Here is a 19,043-nt window from a genome sequence, read left to right on the forward strand (position 1 = left end):
CATGAAAGCTCCTCAAGTCTTTATCAGAGCAAACACACACTCAATCCACATCGCTGAAAACTGAAAATGAAATGCTATTTCAGCAGAGATATTTAATCTGCGTTATTAGATCAATGCTTAATGAGTTTTGCCTTTGATAACACAGCTCAACAGGAAGAGCATTGAACTTTGATCTCTGCACAGATTGGTCCATTTGCTTGTGGCCATAATCATGTTTAGCAATTAAAACAAATGCGATTTGCTTAATAAGAATTGATTTTTCTCCATTTGTCCTGCTGATTATGTAGGACAATCAAATATTCACTCCAGCCACTAACCTACTTATAATGAAGCGAAGCAGTTGAGAGTGAGATTTTGAGAAAGCATGAAATGTAGGATCGGTTTTTGGATAAACAACAGGGAATATCCCTGTTGATGGGTTTAGGAAATGAAGCATTGCTGTGAGATTGAGCTCATTCACGGCTCATAATAGAGAAGCAGATAACAGCAGACAGACAATACACTCATCATCAGCTCTTTTCTGTATGCTAATAGAGCAGGAATCAGCCCTTTGTTTCACAAACAAGCCTCACAAAGTGATGCAAACTCAACGGCACTCAATGTGTGTTTCATTTGTAACGGTTAATGTAGTTGTTAATCCAGCAATTACTGGCTTAATTCACGTTTTAAGAGCCGAAGCCATAAAACAAAGTCTGTTTTAAGTTTAAGTGTTTTAATGTAAGCCAGGACAAGATTTAGGTAAAATATAAATATTTGAAAATCTGGAATCTGAGGATGCCAAAAAAAAAAAAAAAATTTTTTTTTTTGAGAAAATCAATTTAAAGTTGTCCAAATGAAGTTTTTAGCAATGGAAAAAATTTGGTTTTAATATATTTACAGTTGGAAATTTACAAAATGTCTTCATGTAAAATGATCTTTACTTAATATCCTAATGATTTTTGGCATTAAAAAAAATCAATAAAGTGTATTTTGGCTATTGCTACAAATATACCCATGCTACTTCAGACTGGTTCTGTGGTCCAGGGTCACATATAAATGCTAAAAAATGCTTAGTTTTTAGTAGGGGAACGAAACTTTGCAAATTTTTTTTTTTTTTTTTTTTTTTTTACAGTTATGTTTTAAGAGGTATAAATTAAATAAAATGTTGGGGTCATTTTGACCCAGGAATAATTGGAGCACAATTACGTGTCCAAAATACTTTTTGTAAAATGATCTATTAAGTTATTTTAGTGTCAAAAACTTTAGTATGAAATGTATTCTGCCTTTCCTCATATCTCACACACTTTTAGAACAGAATTTTGTCAATAAACATGAATATGCTACCTACTGCAGCATAAAAAAACGGATCACTTTTTTTTATCTAAAAGTAAAAGTTTATGCAAATAAAATAATTTATTTAATATGAAAAAACTTTTCAGAGTATTGTTTAATCAAAAAAGCAAATTCAGCACAAATCTGAGTGCTTTTTAGTGCTGTCAAAAGTTTTTGTTTTACATAATATACATGTATATATTTAAGATAAGTTATGTTTATACATTAAAAGTGTTTATTTATAATAGTATAATATATAAATATTTTCATGGAAATACATAAATACATTTGAAAAAATATATACTGTATGTCTATATACTGTATATAAGCCTACTTACATATACATAATAAATATACGCAGTACACACACATACATTATGTAAACAAAAACTTTCATTTTGGATGCGATTAATCATTTGACAGCACTAAAACATTTACATTTTTTCACATTTACTCATTAATGACAAATAATAAGTTATTCCTGTTTTATATATATATATATAAAAAAAAGATAACATGATTTTGACATTAGATTTTGAACGCGCATCTTTCTCTGCACTACAGTACCCAGAATCCCTCTCGCTGTGGCCTTCGGCAATCCTCGGGTGTCTCCGCCCACGGGAGCGCGCGCCGCGGAATGCTGCTCTGATTCCAGCGCGGTGGAAAAAAGTTTCTCAGAGATGGAGCGGGTGCTGAGGCGCTGATATCTACACTTTTACCCATGATATTAAACACGAAAAGGAGATTTAGTTGACGCGGACCCGCCGAGAACTTCGCCCTCTTCCATATTCGAGCGGAATTAAAACTTTTGCGGATCGATTTTGTGAACTTTTTTATTAGTTTTTGTCTCGGGGGTGAAAATGCCGCAGCCCGCTCGCGCTGTGAGCTTCGTGCTGCTCGTGTTTCACGTTACGGGATTTAAAGCGATTCACGGAGACCTGGACCGCTCGGAACCGGAGCCATGTCCGTCTGGGTGCTCTTGTACGGGATCTTTAGCGGACTGTAGTGGATTAAAACACGGCAGGATCGTGGAGCGGCTGCCCGCGCGGATCACGCGTCTGTAAGTCTTTTAACGTTACCTCAGATCCTTTGTGTCTCTCACTGGAACGCGATCAAAACATCCAGGAAAACATTGGCTTTCATTTATTCAGCTGCAGTTAAATATGAGGACAAAACAAAGCGTAGAAAACCATAACAGTGGGTTCAGTTTATAAATGACTAAAGGGTTTGTATTGAAAAACAACTAAATCAAACACGACTGAACGTGTAAATATAAACTTTCTCAGTCTACACACTAGAGACTGTAGTAGAAAACACTCAATGTTGAGTTACTTTGATTTTGCTGTTTTGTGTTTTGTCTGTGTGTTTAGTTTAAAGGCCTTAAATCTAAACAAAACCACATTCATTTAAATTCCAGTATGTTTTTATGTATGTTCTGTGTTGAAAAGCAGACGAGTTCGTAAAGAAAGACATGAAATCAATGTTTTTGAGAAATCAAGTTGATTTATTGACTAAAAAATAAAATAAGTTGCGGTCATTTATGTCCAAATACTGTAAAATTATTTTTTGAATTTGTAAATGAGGATTATTTGAGTTTTTCTCCTTTACAGTTTAACTTGACAGTTCTAAAAATGTGAAATTTATTTAGAATCGAAATTATGATTTAAAAATAGATACATTCTTTTTAGAAACAGAAATAAAGTCATATTGTGATTAACAAATAATGAGAGCACAAAAAACATGTTCATAAATAAATAGTCATTTATGTCAAAACACTCTAAAATTATTTTTCAAAGTTGTAAATAAAGATGGAGGTTTTTCTACTTCAAAATTTGACTTGTTCATAAATAAATAGTTTCCAACAAAAAACATTCTAAAATATAATAAATAATTCTTTTTCAAGATTTTTGGAGTTTTCTACTTTAATTAATGTTACTTTGTAATTGTGAGATTTACTAGCAGTTTTTGTGTAAAAATACACTAATTTTATTCTCAGTGCAGACAAGGTTTTAGCTTTAAGCCCTGAGTCCAGCAGGAAGCTTTTAGCACATGAATTGGTGTTTTGTTGTTCTGTCAGTAGGGGCTCACAGGACTTCATTTGGACTTCATTTGCATATGTTATTTTATCCATGAAGAACAAACACATTGTAATTAAACACTTTGCTTTCACGCTTTTCTCTTCATGCAACTTCAGTTCGGTTGCATTGCATTCACAAAGAGTGCAATGAAATGATCATCTTGTAAGAGTCTCCAACTCCTTCTAGATGTTGGTTCGAAGGAGGACAAGAGTCCTCTGGGCTTCCAGGGGTTCAGGAGGTGATGCTAATTTATGAGCAGCTCTGCAGCACATGTTCACGCATTAAACTGCCTGAGCTTTTGTTTTCCCCAGGCCCATTATTTCTGCTGAATTAGCAGCTAAACCCAACCAGAGATGGAAGCCATTAGGAGCCGATGTGTAGAAAGAGAGGGAGAGAAAGAGGGAGGGAGGAAGAAATGGAGGCCTGAAGTTTTTGGCTGTGAAGGGCTCTCGCTGCCAGAATGGAAAAATAGAAGGAAAAAGCTTTTCATGATTTACATCTGGAAAGAGCCGAGTTTTTTTTTTTTCTTTCAGTGCTGTGGAGAGTTTGAGACGGCAGCAGCTGTTTTACACCACTTCAGTTTCATAGTTAAACTTTCAACCCATGCACACCATTTACTCAGTGAAATTCACACTGGAAAATTGATCAGTCAGTATTAATAAAAGTGATAAAATATGTCAAAAAATTTTATTTAATGGCAGCATTACCAAAATGTGCACATTTTTTGCACATTTTATTTTGGAAATAAAAGAAAGTAAATAGTTTTTTATTTGTTTTACTTGTGGACCTTTTGTTGTTGTTAGAATTTTTTTTTTTTGTGACACTTTTTATTTTTGGATGCTTTTGTTGGAGTTTATTTAAATATTTATTTTATTTTTGGACACTTTCTTTGAATTTATTTATTTATTTGGATGTTATTGGAAATTATTTATTTTTATTTTTTGACATGAATTTTGTTTGAAATTATTTATTTATTTATTTTTTTAGATATGTTTTTGTATTTTTATTTTTTGGATATATTTTTATATATTTCTATTTGGTAATTTGTTAATAACATGATATTTGCAAGGTAATAACAAGGGTATTACCTTTGAAAATCTATTTGATTCATTTAAATATGGATCAGGGCTCGACATTAACGCTCGTCCGCTTGTCCGGGACAAGTAGATTTTGTGAATGGGCAAGTGAAAGAGGATTTTACTTGCCCGACCGGACAAGTAACCTGATTAAAAAAACATCAATTACAAACAATAACTAGAGCAGCAACTTTGGTGAGAATAATTCTGATTGTATTACTTAGGATGACTGAAAACGGACAGAATCAATTATCAAGCTCGTGCAGCCTATCTGACTCACGAAAAATCAAAACTAATACGCGCAACAGCATACACAAAGAAACAAACATGAACAAACATACTGCGGTAGAAAATCACCATTACGATTACAAACGTGACATTGATTTTATACAACAGTAGTTCAATAAACTAGTAGTTAATATTAACTGACTTACATTTTAGGCACATTACTGGCCGTTCTTGCAAACGAAAATAGTTCTAAGCAAAGCAACAGCAGAACAATCGTGAATCTCCGGTAAACACAGCGGTATTTCAGTATTGAATGATTTAGCATTTTTTTAATGAATCGGGTGAGTCAGTGAAGAGTGAACGAACTGGTTGAATCTGTCTATGGTTGAATCCGTGACTCGCTCATTAAGACAGTGACTGCCACCTATTGGTGGTTCGGTCTTATATTTAAAGGTATTGCAGTTTTCCAACATTTTAGATTTATGTTTTAAAAAAAGTAAAATTAATCTTAACATTATTTATGCATTTGCAATTTTATTGTGTAAATGCATTTTTTGAAACCTCTTATCTTCATTAAACAGTCTAAGTAAATACAATTAAATGTCATTTTCGTTGCAGGCTCGGTTTTTCCTGTGCAGTGGAAAGATGAAGTTTGCTGATAACGATTTAATTTGTGTAACCATACAGAGTCTAATTATTCTAATTCAATGTATTGATAAAATGTAAGAATTTGATGTGAATGATGACACATACAGTTAGTAAGGTTAGGAAAATAAAGTTAAAGTGTCCTAGAAATCTATTTAAGGCAAATATCACAAATATTCAGATTAAAGTAAGACCTTATAGAGTAGTGATGAGACTATTTCTTCAGAATAGATTAATTTACAGCAAAAAAAAGCATTTTTTTGCCCCGGACAAGTACATTTTTCACTCGGACAAGTGAATGTCTAATTTACTTGTCCGAAGGACAAGCACATGTCGAAGCTTAATGTCAAGCCCTGTGGATATTTGTGGGTAATATTGAAACCAATCATCAAACTAGCAAAAATGATAAAAACAATCACATCTTAGGATGTGTGTGTCTGTAAATGACAGATAGTGGAGCGACACTGAGAACATGTGAAGTGTGATAAACTGGAGTGTTAATAAACTGAACAAGAGTCTGAAGCGACTATCTTATCATAACAGAGAGAGTGTGATATCTCGATGTGTTTGTGTGTAAGGGAACGCCAGGTTTATCTCTGTAAAGCACTTCCTGTTGAATGTGACGAGTCCAGTGGGATTGAAACATCTGTGCATGAACTATGATTCATGGATCACCAGCAGAACTAATCTGATTTTACAAAGAAATCCTGTTCCATTCAGCTTCATGTTAACACCTTCAGAAGAGTAATTAAACTGTGTTTAGTTTTAGAACAGTTTTATGCTTAAATTGATGCTTAAAAGCACAAATATGCAGCAGAAACAAAGGCTGGTGATGTTGTTGTACGCAGTGGACGGCTGTGAACGCTCCACCTCTGAGAGATTCCAGTAAAACGCCCGTCCAGAGCCAGAAACTCCACAAACGGACATGATTTGCTGTTGGAAATCAAAGGCGGCGCTCACTTTCCCTGCATTGCGAATAGATTAGCAGTCGTTACTTTCCCCACGGCCGTTCGCCGTTTGAGCTGATGGAGTCCAGATGGGGGTCGAGAGCCATGGAGGCGTCTGGCAGCTTCACGCGACGCTCCAGAACCTTCAGCTGACTGATTCCTGAAACATCAACACGGCCTGAAACGCTGCAAATTACTTTTGACCTGATCTCTCAGAGTCTGTAGACCCTCAAACAAATAATTTTTATGAATTGTTTTAGAGGTTTGAATCAGTCCAACAGAAGTTTTGCTTAATCCTGACTGGATTCACAAAAAGGGTTTTGCTGTTATAAATTGTATTTTCATAAAATCCCAAATCAAAATAGGAGAAACTTAAGAACAAAAGTTCTTTATTGGCATCCATGAAGGGGAGAGTTCATCCAAATGAACATTTTGCCATCATTTACCTCACCCTCAAGTTGTTCCAAACTTGTATGAGTTTCTTTCTTCTGCTGAACACAAAAGAAGATATTTTAAAGAATGTTGGTAACAGAACAGTTGACGGTAGAAATTGATTTCCATAGTATGGAAAAAAAATACCATGGAAGTCATCCATAGTATCTATAAGTTTAAGTTTCTAACATCCATAAAACCTTTCTCTATAGTGGAAAAAGAGAGTATAAAAATTTTATTTTAAGAATTGTTCGCTGAAAAATTATTTGGAAGTAGATGGGTGGTTGATAAATAGGTAACTGGACAGATATTTAAGATAGATAGATAGATAGATAGATAGATAGATGGGTAGTTGGATGGATAGTTGGATAGATAGATAAATAGTTGGATAGGTGTTGGACAGTTGAATGAACCTCGTGTTATTGCTGTGAAACCCCCTTTTGCCATCTTTATTTTTAAGAGTGTTTTATAAAATGGTTGCAATAATAGTGTGTTTTCTTTATTATTTGGGTTTGACAATTGGGTTTCTAACTGAGTTAAACTGACGTGTTAAAATGATCATGTGCATGAGATTGCATCACATTTTTATGTGTATTTCTATTTTCTCCCCTTGTTGTCCAGGCTTCATTCGTGTGACAGATTCTCTTTAGAAACTGCGTGTTGATGGCTGTGTTTTTCTTTTGCAGGGATCTGAGCCATAACAAGTTACGCACGTTTCCTGAAGCGCTGCTCGCCAGCCTGCCGCAGCTCAGCGAAATGTGAGTGTGCTTTTTCGGGTTTTGTTTTATTTTCCCCTCAAATGTCATGGACGAAGTCTACATGTGTGACCGTTTGGTTTTATGTTCACAGAAAACTGAGTAACAACGAGTTCGAGTCGATTCCGGATTTGGGCCCAAACGCTGGAAACCTCAGTAGTCTGATTCTGTAAGTATAAAGCAATCATTATTTTGATTTTGACTTGCACTAAAGAGTGAAACATTGATCTGTCTGTTTGAGCGGCCCGACACCGATGGAGTGAGTTTGGGGGTCCACTAGTGGCATTTAATAAAGTTAGATTTAAGGTCAATTCAAATTTAAAAAAAAAAATTGTACATGTAGGATGCAGAACCCTTTTTCCCTTTAAAAATGTCACTTGATTCCCTACTGTAAAGTTCAGTTCATTCTGCAGGCATGAGTTTGTGTTTGAAAAGCTGGATCTGTATGAGTCAAAATAGTTTAAATCTGTTTTTAATCTTCATGTGAAATATTCCTGATTGTCTCATTCATTGCAGTGCTATTAGTGATTATTTACAGTCCTCCAGCAGATTCCATCTTCTTGAAAATGTGACACTTAAAATGACAGAATAATGAAATATTAAATTTCCCTGGAGGAGAGTGTCTGGAGTGAATTTCTGAGCAGTGTGAGCGAGTCAGTGCTGTGTGTGGTATTTTCTCTTGGACGCAGAGCACAGTTTGGCAGCGTTTGGTTGGTCTGTTGCCTGTTACGGCGCCTGTGTGGAGTGTCATCTGAGTTGGAGCGCTTGGTGTTAAATACAACACTGTCCAGATACATCCGACTATAGTGCCACTCTCAAACAATTTTAACATCCAAAATGCTTTCATTTTTGATGAGTCGTGTGTACAGAATGACATTGGACTAGTTTTATGCTGGCTTGTCAAAATCTTGTCTGATAATTTAAAGTAGTTTAGTTTGAGGGTCAAGACTCAAGATGGATAGACATATAGTTAGATGGATAGATGGGTAGTCAATAGATAGATGGATAGTTCGATAATTAAATAGAGAGATGGTTGGATAGTTGAATCTATACAGATAATTTGGGAGATGGATGGTTGAATCTATATTGATTAATAGATGGTTGGATAGTTGAATCAATATAGATAGAGAGATGGTTTGGTAGTTGATTCAATATAAATAAATATAGATGATTGTATAGTTGAATCGATATAGATAAATAGACATTGTTGTATAGTTGAATCGATATAGATAAAGAGATGGTTGTAGTTGAATCAAGATAGATAGATAGAGATGGTTGGATAGTTGAATCGATATAGATAAATATAGATGATTGTATAGTTGAATCGATATAGATAGAGATGATTGTATAGTTGAATCAATATAGATAGATAGAGATGATTGTATAGTTGAATCGATATAGATAAATATAGATGATTGTATAGTTGAATCGATATAGATAAAGAGATGGTTGTAGTTGAATCAAGATAGATAAATAGATAGAGATGATTGTATAGTTGAATCGATATAGATAAATATAGATGATTGTATAGTTGAATCGATATAGATAGAGATGATTGTATAGTTGAATCGATATAGATAAATATAGATGATTGTATAGTTGAATCGATATAGATAGAGATGATTGTATAGTTGAATCGATATAGATAAATATAGATGATTGTATAGTTGAATCGATATAGATAGAGATGATTGTATAGTTGAATCGATATAGATAAATAGACATTGTTGTATAGTTGAATCGATATAGATAAATATAGATGATTGTATAGTTGAATCGATATAGATAAATAGACATTGTTGTATAGTTGAATCGATATAGATAAAGAGATGGTTGTAGTTGAATCAAGATAGATAAATAGATAGAGATGGTTGGATAGTTGAATCGATATAGATAGAGATGATTGTATAGTTGAATCGATATAGATAAATAGACATTGTTGTATAGTTGAATCGATATAGATAAATATAGATGATTGTATAGTTGAATCGATATAGATAAATAGACATTGTTGTATAGTTGAATCGATATAGATAAATATAGATGATTGTATAGTTGAATCGATATAGATAAATAGACATTGTTGTATAGTTGAATCGATATAGATAAAGAGATGGTTGTAGTTGAATCAAGATAGATAAATAGATAGAGATGGTTGGATAGTTGAATCGATATAGGTAGAGAGATGGTTAAATAGTTGAATCACTATAGTTAAATAGAGATGTTAGATAGTTGATTTGATATAAATAGAGAGATGGTTGGATAGTTGAAGCGATATAAATAAAGAGATGTTTGGATATTTGAATCGATAATGATATTGATTCGATATAGATAGAGAGGTTGAATAGTTGAATCACTATAGTTAAATAGAGATGTTAGTTGAATCGAAATAAATAGAGAGATGTTTGAATATTTGAATCGATAATGATAAATAAATAGAGAGATGGTTGAATAGTTGAATCGATATTGATATTGATTTGATATAGATGGAGAGATGGTTGGATAGTTGAATTTTAAGTTCCTATGCGGTTGATAGGGTGTTCTGAGTGGTTTAAAAAGTAATGCAGTTAGGGCTGGGTATCGTTCCAAAATGTTCGATACCGATACCGATACCGATACCCTGAATTCGATACCGGTTCCGAACGATACTTTTTTCGATACTTTTATTTTAAGAAATGTATTTTAACAAGATTACTTTTTCAGGATGTTTGTGACACTTTCACATCAGGCTTATCTCTAAGACCAATAAACAAAGGAACAAAAGCACAAAATGAACAAAGTGTAGTTAAGACAATATATCAGTGAATGTTTTTTTTAATAAAGTTCAAACAGTTTTAACTCAATCAGATTTAAGTATTTGTGAGGCTCACTGCTGCTTAAAGGTTTAGTTCACCCCAAAATTTAAATTCTGTCATTAATTATCTACAAATGAAGATATTTTGGATTTCTAAATCTCCCATAGATAAATCTTTGAATAAAGTTATTTTTGTTTACTTTGCACACAGAAGTATTCTCGCAGCTTCATATAATTATGATTGAACCACTTATATCACATTGACTTATTTTGACTATGTTTTTGGTTCCTTTCTGGGCATTGAAAATGCATATCCAGTAAATATAGGAGGATCAGAAAGATCTTGGATTAAATCCAAATGATCTTCATTTGTGTTCTGAAGATAAACAAAGGTCTTATGGGTTTGGAACAACATTAGGGTGAGTTTATAATGACAGAATTTTCATTTTTTTGGTGAACTAACCTTTTAAGATCACCTGAAATCACTCTTCAGAAAAATTAGCATGTAAGACAGATATTGATTCTTCATGGTCAATTTTGATTGCCGATGTTTTACAAGCAAATGGGCTGATTCTGAAAGCCTTTTTAATATATTTAGTTTACACCTTAAGCAAGGGACAAGAATGAATGATAATATGAGTACATGAACAAGATGTTTATTTTCTCTATTATAGGTACAGCCATTTAAATTAGAGGCAACCACTGCATTTAGATTAAAATCTAAATAAATGACAAAATATATTATAAATAACAAAAAATAAACGACACAGTTCTTTCTTAGTCGTATAGACAATAAATACAACCATAATCAAAATAGGCTACTCTTTCAAAATTCAAAGTGCAAACAGAGACCGAATCTTCAAGCATGATACAGAGCTATTAATAGACAACTAATTTGTCAGCCCACATACTAATAACAGCTTCAATATTTTATGAAGCCTAATTTGCGCGCATTGGGGAGTCGTTCTCTAAACGTGGGGTATTAAAATTGCTTTAAATGCGTGTGCGCTTCTTACTTTTGGTTTCGTTTCAACGATCCCGCGAAACTCGGCGGTGATGAGCGTGCATTCTACAATACAAGAGATTACTTTAACAAAACCTTTTGAAAGTCAGAGGACACAAACGGGATTTTGAAAAGCGTGTCCTCAGTGAAAATTATGCCCCTGCGTGAGTGCAACTCTGCCGCTGAGTTATCGTTTTATGTGAATGTATGTCGCGTTGTACCTATACTGAGACTATATTGAGACTGAGGCGCCAGAATTGTATCCGACAGAATGTGTCTAGTGTTTTCTCATATTTGACGTGTTGCCAGTCTTGGACGCGATAACCTTTTTACAAATATTGCATCACACGCTGTTGCCGTCAATATTGGCATAATGTAGCAATACTTTTGATCGCTTATACATCGTTTGCGTTAAATTTATGCTATGCTTTAAAGTACAGTGTACATTACAGCCTCACATTTGACAAGCTCTGGGCGAGTGGGCGTAACCGCCGTAAACTATTGATTTTCAAGGCAGTCTCGCCACAGCTAATCACCAGCATTTGATCCGGGCACGTTAAAGATACCGCACGTTTTCTAGCTCACTGACGTTGACAAGATTATATCCTTGGGTATCGAAATTTGGTACCGAACGAAAATGATTTTTTCGATACTCGATAGTATCGAGACAATTCGGTCGGTGCTTAAAAAGTATCGAACTCGATACCCAGCCCTAAATGCAGTGTTTCAGAACATGCAGCAAATGGTGTAAAACAGGCACTATCAAAGCTCAGTCCTTCAATCCGACGATCAAATTTTCCAGCTAATTACTCTCGAGCAGTGGCTTCATATGGCTCTTTAATTGTTCAAGGCCATACATTCCTGTGAAACGGCTGAATTAATTGAGGTGATGGCGAGCGAATTACTCCCAGCTGTGGAGCTGATGCCGTTTGTTTTTGGTGGGCTGAAGGGTCAAAGACGAGAGACGCTCAGTCTGAGAGACTGTTTGAATAAGAGGCACAAGCTATACGATACCCCAGACCCCCGTACAGCTCTCTCGCTCACTCTCTCTCACTCTCTCTCATATGCAACAGTAGAACTGTGTCAACTGCATTTATGCTGTGCTAGATATATTAGTGTGTTTATCTATGCTTTATTTACACTTGAGAACAACAAAAGTATGCACATTCCAAACCAGCAGAGATGGTGATTCGTGTGTCGCTCGTCCAATCGTAGTAGAGCCTGTTAGTTTGAATGTTTTTAGACATATGACTGAGTTGTGAGTTTGTTGGTTTATATCATCTAGTTTCAAACAAAAAGAGAAAATGAGAAACATCTTTTTGGATAAAAGCGTTCTGTGAAATCAGTTTGTTTTTCCCAAATTCATTAAAATTTTCTCAATTCCATTTTAATGGTTAAAATATGTTTTAGCACTGAAAAAGCATGTCTAAATTTTAATTGAACGATAATAGGGCCCTTTGAAATGTTTTATATCACGATTTGATTCATTGCATAGCCCTACTTTTGATTTAATCACATCAAAATCCATAACATTATGTTGACAATTCTATTTTTATGATTTGAATTCATTGATCCTGTCTGCATTTGCCACATTGTGGAAATTAAAAGGTTCTGTTAATGCATAAATGTACATTAAATAATTATAAAACACTTAAGTGATTGCATTACCTAAAAATAGACTACATTGAAAATCCAAAAGTTTTCCATCGAGTTTGCAGATGCAATCACTGTATGAAGTGCTGATGTGAAATGATTTGGTTCAGTTGCTCATTAACGTGCTGCTTTACAGCATGAGGAAAATATGTTGAAACTGAGTTGAAGTTAATGTGTTTCAGACTTTGTGTGAGCTCTTCTCTGCTCATCTCAGAGCCAAATTCACTTTTTTCCCTTTAGTCTCATCTGCCAGAAACACACACACTGGCGGTGTGGAAAGTGTCTGCGTTGTGAAATTCAGCGAGCGTCTAATAACTCTCATAACGCGCTGACGTGCCAAACATTCGCAGCGCTGCTTTCACAATCCTCTTTATGTGGAAACAATCTCACCGTGAGCGTTTTTCATAGAACGTGTCATATATAACGTGTTTGTCGTTTAGCTCGCAGCGCTAAAAATACCCCAGGCCGTTCAGACTCTGATTTAACTAACGGCGTGTAACAACCTTATTTGCCGAAAATTGGTTGAACAAATTTGAGGTGTGTGGCAAAAGGACACAATGAGACGCTTGTTTGTCTGAACGCTGAGGAGGAGGGAGAGATAAAACACACACACACACACACACACACACACACACATGCTCTCAGCAGATGTTGAAGACACACAGAGAGTGCGTCTGGTTATTTTATGGCTGTTCATGAGGAATTGCACTGAGGTAATAAACAGGAACTAGAATCGAGCCTGACATTCCTCAGGCAAACACATCTTTGTTGTTGTTTTCTCAATCTGAGGGAAAACCTAAATTTTTAAAACGGAAAAAAAAGAGGTTTTTATGGTCATACTCATAAATGAGCTGTTCGACATTCCTCTCGACTTCCTTGTTTTTGCGTTGGATGCTTCATTCACACGTCTGTCTCTCCAGAGGATCTGCTCCGGCACGTCCCGTCTTATCTGTCTTGCTCTCTCAACACCTTTGACTCATTCCCCCTTCGCTTCACAAAAGCACAGACTTCCCATCATGCCTCTGTGCGCCGCTCAACAACACGATTTAATGCCTTGATTTTTCTGAAAGGTGTTTGTTTTTCACCGTGGGCTTTTCTTAAACGAGGGCGAGGAATATTAGAGGTTCAGATTTCTGCCTTGAGCTGAAGATGAGAAACAGAAATGTCAGGCAGCTGAGAGTTGAATTTGTGTTTTTTATGGTTTTAGGGTTTACTAATTGTATGGTTAATAAATAATATAAAATTAATACAATATAATTAATAAAGTATTTAAAAGATACCATTAAATCTGTTCAATCTTCATGGCGTTTCTACATTTAATTAACAGGAAAATGTGCAAATGTATCTGTTTATCCGCACGGATGTTTCTTGTCTCTTCACTAATTAAGCGTCTTCAGGGCGTTTAAGATAACTTTAGTTTGTTTTTGTTTGATTTAAGACCTTTTAAACCAGTTTAAGCCATGTAATGACTAGTGTAAGCTCTTTTTAGACTAGTTTAATCTTTACAATTAGTTTGAACTTTATGACTAGATTATGTGCTCTTATACTACTTCATGGTCATTTAGACTAGTATGTTTCACAATTAGTTTAAACTTCATGAATAGATTATGCTCTGTTGTACTAGTTCAGCGGTTCTCAATTCCAGTCCTCGCGCCCCACCGCTCTGCATATTTTGCATGTCTCTCTTAGTTAACACACCTGATTCAAATAACCAGCTCATTAGAAGTGAACTCCGTGCAGGAACTGTGTTCCGATTGACATGGTCCCTGCACAGTGTTCATTGCTCCCTACTCCCTGAGCGGGGGAAATCTGTTTACTACACTTCGAAACATTCATTCACATATTTGTGCTACGCCACCGCATGCAGCGTCTTCACACGCAGATGAAACTTACTAGAGAAGTGTGACATAAATGCATCTGTAAATAAATACATTTTAAATTTACGCCTCGAACGCTTTAATGACCTTCAAGTGGAACATATACACTCGCTTCGAACTAATGAATAATGGTGGAATACCCTGTGATGTCCACTTCGAAGGGCAGTAACGTTGGAATAGAACAAACGTCTGAAGCGATACGTGAAACACAAAATATGTAGAGCGGTGGGACGCTTTTCTTAGACTAGTTTATGGCCCTTTAGACTAGTTTAAGCTTTACGATTAAGACTAGTCTATGCTCCTTTAACTAGTTTAAGCTTTTTTTCTTTTTTTTGATTAGTTTATGGTCCTTTAGACTAGTATAAGTTTTACAGTTAGTTTAAACTTTATGACTAGATTATGCTCTGTTATACTAGTTTATAATCCTTTACACTAGTTTAAGTTTTAGGCTAGTTTATGGTTCCTAAGACTAGCTTTAGCTCCTTTAGACGAGTTTGAGCTTCTTTAGACTAGTTTAAGCTTTACGATTGACAAGTTTATGCTCCTTTAGATTAGTTTAAACTTTTTTTTAGATTAGTTTATGGTTCTTTAGACTAGTTTATGGTCCTTTAGACTAGTCTAAGCTTTTTTTAGACTAGTTTATGGCCCTTTAGACTAGTCTAAGCTTTTTTTTAGACTAGTTTATGGCCCTTTAGACTAGTTTAAGCTTTACGATTAAGACAAGTCTATGCTCCTTTAGACTAGTATAAGTTTTACAGTTAGTTTAAACTTTATGACTAGATTATGCTCTGTTATACTAGTTTATAATCCTTTAAAATAGTTTAAGTTTTAGGCTAGTTTATGGTTCCTAAGACTAGCTTTAGCTCCTTTAGACGAGTTTGAGCTTCTTTAGACTAGTTTAAGCTTTACGATTAAGACTAGTCTATGCTCCTATAGACTAGTTTAAGCTTTTATCTTTTTTTTTTTTTGATTAGTTTATGGTCCTTTAGACTAGTATAAGTTTTACAGTTAGTTTAAACTTTATGACTAGATTATGCTCTGTTATACTAGTTTATAATCCTTTAAACTAGTTTAAGTTTTAGGCTAGTTTATGGTTCCTAAGACTAGCTTTAGCTCCTTAAGACGAGTTTGAGCTTCTTTAGGCTAGTTTAAGCTTTACAATTGACTAGTTTATGCTAATTTAGATTAGTTTAAACTTTTTTTTAGATTAGTTTATGGTTCTTTAGACTAGTTTATGCTCCTTTAGACTAGTTTAAGCTTTTTTTTCTTTTTTTTTGATTAGTTTATGGTCCTTTAGACTAGTATAAGTTTTACAGTTAGTTTAAACTTTATGACTAGATTATGCTCTGTTATACTAGTTTATAATCCTTTAAACTAGTTTAAGTTTTAGGCTAGTTTATGGTTCCTAAGACTAGCTTTAGCTCCTTTAAACGAGTTTGAGCTTATTTAGACTAGTTTAAGCTTTACAATTGACTAGTTTATGCTCCTTTAGATTAGTTTAACCTTTTTTTAGATTAGTTTATGGTTCTTTAGACTAGTTTAAGCTTTACGATTGACTAGTTTATGCTCCTTTAGACTAGTTTAAACTTTTTTCTTTTCTTTTTTTGATTAGTTTATGGTCCTTTAGACTAGTATAAGTTTTACAGTTAGTTTAAACTTTATGACTAGATTATGCTCTGTTATACTAGTTTATAATCCTTTAAACTAGTTTAAGTTTTAGGCTAGTTTATGGTTCCTAAGACTAGCTTTAGCTCCTTTAGACGAGTTTGAGCTTATTTAGACTAGTTTAAGCTTTACAATTGACTAGTTTATGCTCCTTTAGATTAGTTTAACCTTTTTTTAGATTAGTTTATGGTTCTTTAGACTAGTTTATGGTCCTTTAGACTAGTCTAAGCTTTTTTTAGACTAGTTTATGGCCCTTTTGACTAGTTTAAGCTTTACGATTAAGACTAGTCTATGCTCCTTTTAGTCTATTACTACTTTATGTTCCTTTAGACTAGTATAAGTTAGTTTAAACCTTATGACTAGATTATGCTTTGTTATACTAGTTTATGATCCTTTAGACTAGTTTGAGCTTCTTTAGACTAGTTTAAGCTTTACAATTGACTAGTTTATGCTCCTTTAGATTAGTTTAAACTTTTTTAGATAAGTTTATGGTTCTTTAGACTAGTTTATGGTCCTTTAGACTAGTTTAAGTTATTGTTAGGCTAGTTTATGTTTCCTTAGACTAGTTTTTGCTCCTTTAGACTAGTTTAAGCTTTTTTTTTGGTTAGTTTATGCTCCTTTAGACCAGTTTAAGGTTTAGGCTTAAGACTAGATTATGCTCCTTTAGAGTAGTTTAAGCTTTACGATTAAGACTAGGTTATGGTCTTTAGACTAAGTTTGTAAGTTCTTGAAAACTTTATTTGAGATGATTTTCAGCGTGTTTACCTGCACAGATGTTTTCGTCTGTTGACTAATGAAGTATCTTCGGTGAGCGTTTCTGATCACACATATGTGCCGTGTCGTCATTTGTGTTTATGTTGAGTTACGCTCAATTTCACCTGTATAAACACAAACCAAATGTGTGTCTGTCAGAAGGGTTAGACCTGCGATTGCAGGGAATGTTTTCAGCGTGTCCGACACACAAAGGCGGCTCTGTGGCCTCCGTGTTTCTAACACAAGCAGCTCCCGCACTGCAATTTAGGAGGCGTGCAGCTCGGGAAATTGCTGGGCTCGTCAGTGGCGCTTTCACTGAGGGAATGGGCTTCATCATCCGCGTAATTGGCAGGGTTTTTTTGTTGTTGTTTAAATACCTTGTTAGTAATTACCTTATAAACCAAATAACACACTTCTGAACCCAGCGGCTGTTTTGAGCTGTTGTGAGGCGTGCAGTGACGCTCTTCACCTGTGCGCTGAAATCTGCTTTCTGAAATGACTGTGCTTGTGTTTTCAGAGCAAACAACAGGATCTCAAGGATCTCGGCAGATCGGCTCAGTTCGCTGGTCGCCCTGGAGACGCTGGACCTTAGCAATAACAATATTATGGAGGTTCGCTCCGGGGCTTTTCCTCCTCTTCCTCTGAAAAACCTGTGAGTCCTTCTTCTGTTCTCATCTGACCTGCTTTCTAGAAACCTCCAGGAGTCTCACGTCAACTCATTAGTGCTCACTGTGAGCTTTCAGACTAGTTTAAACTCTTTTAGACTAGTTTAAGCCTTTTTAGACTAGTTTAAGCCTTTTTAGACTAGTTTATGCTTTGTTAGACTACTTTAAGTTCTTTTTTAGATGACTCTATGCTCATTTAGACTAGTTTAAGCTCTTTTAGACTAGTTTAAGCCTTTTTAGACTTGTTTTTTGCTTTGTTAGACTACTTTAATTTCTTTTTTAGACTACTCTATGCTCATTTAGACTAGTTTAAGCTCTTTTAGACTAGTTTAAGCCTTTTTAGACTAGTTTAAGCCTTTTTAGACTAGTTTATGCTTTGTTAGACTACTTTAAGTTCTTTTTTAGACGACTCTATGCTCATTTAGACTAGTTTAAGCTCTTTTAGACTAGTTTAAGCCTTTTTAGACTAGTTTATGCTTTGTTAGACTACTTTAAGTTCTTTTTTAGATGACTCTATGCTCATTTAGACTAGTTTAAGCTCTTTTAGACTAGTTTAAGCCTTTTTAGACTTGTTTTTTGCTTTGTTAGACTACTTTAATTTCTTTTTTAGACTACTCTATGCTCATTTAGACTAGTTTAAGCTCTTTTAGACTAGTTTAAGCCTTTTTAGACTAGTTTAAGCCTTTTTAGACTAGTTTATGCTTTGTTAGACTACTTTAAGTTCTTTTTTAGATGACTCTATGCTCATTTAGACTAGTTTAAGCTCTTTTAGACTAGTTTAAGCCTTTTTAGACTAGTTTATGCTTTGTTAGACTACTTTAAGTTCTTTTTTAGACGACTCTATGCTCATTTAGACTAGTTTAAGCTCTTTTAGACTAGTTTAAGCCTTTTTAGACTAGTTTATGCTTTGTTAGACTACTTTAAGTTCTTTTTTAGATGACTCTATGCTCATTTAGACTAGTTTAAGCTCTTTTAGACTAGTTTAAGCCTTTTTAGACTAGTTTATGCTTTGTTAGACTACTTTAAGTTCTTTTTAGATGACTCTATGCTCATTTAGACTAGTTTAAGCTCTTTTAGACTAGTTTAAGCCTTTTTAGACTAGTTTATGCTTTGTTAGACTACTTTAAGTTCTTTTTTAGACGACTCTATGCTCATTTAGAC

At 34.6% G+C, this 19,043-nt stretch overlaps 1 protein-coding gene across 1 annotated transcript in view; it reads left to right on the top strand.

Annotated features, from left to right (window-relative positions):
- Window positions 1–1,971: 1,971 nt before the first annotated feature.
- The window catches only part of LOC141333099 (leucine-rich repeats and immunoglobulin-like domains protein 3), a 31,363-nt gene continuing 14,291 nt past the window's right edge, over window positions 1,972–19,043 (top strand). Inside the window, exons 1-4 of the mRNA XM_073838025.1 lie at window positions 1,972–2,371; window positions 7,404–7,475; window positions 7,567–7,641; window positions 17,735–17,869. Of these exons, the coding sequence (XP_073694126.1) occupies window positions 2,172–2,371; window positions 7,404–7,475; window positions 7,567–7,641; window positions 17,735–17,869 (482 nt within the window). The 5' untranslated portion in view covers window positions 1,972–2,171. The remainder of the gene's footprint in view (window positions 2,372–7,403; window positions 7,476–7,566; window positions 7,642–17,734; window positions 17,870–19,043) is intronic.

The sequence above is a fragment of the Garra rufa genome, chromosome 4 (genome assembly GCF_049309525.1).
Source record: "Garra rufa chromosome 4, GarRuf1.0, whole genome shotgun sequence".
Taxonomy (NCBI): domain Eukaryota; kingdom Metazoa; phylum Chordata; class Actinopteri; order Cypriniformes; family Cyprinidae; genus Garra; species Garra rufa.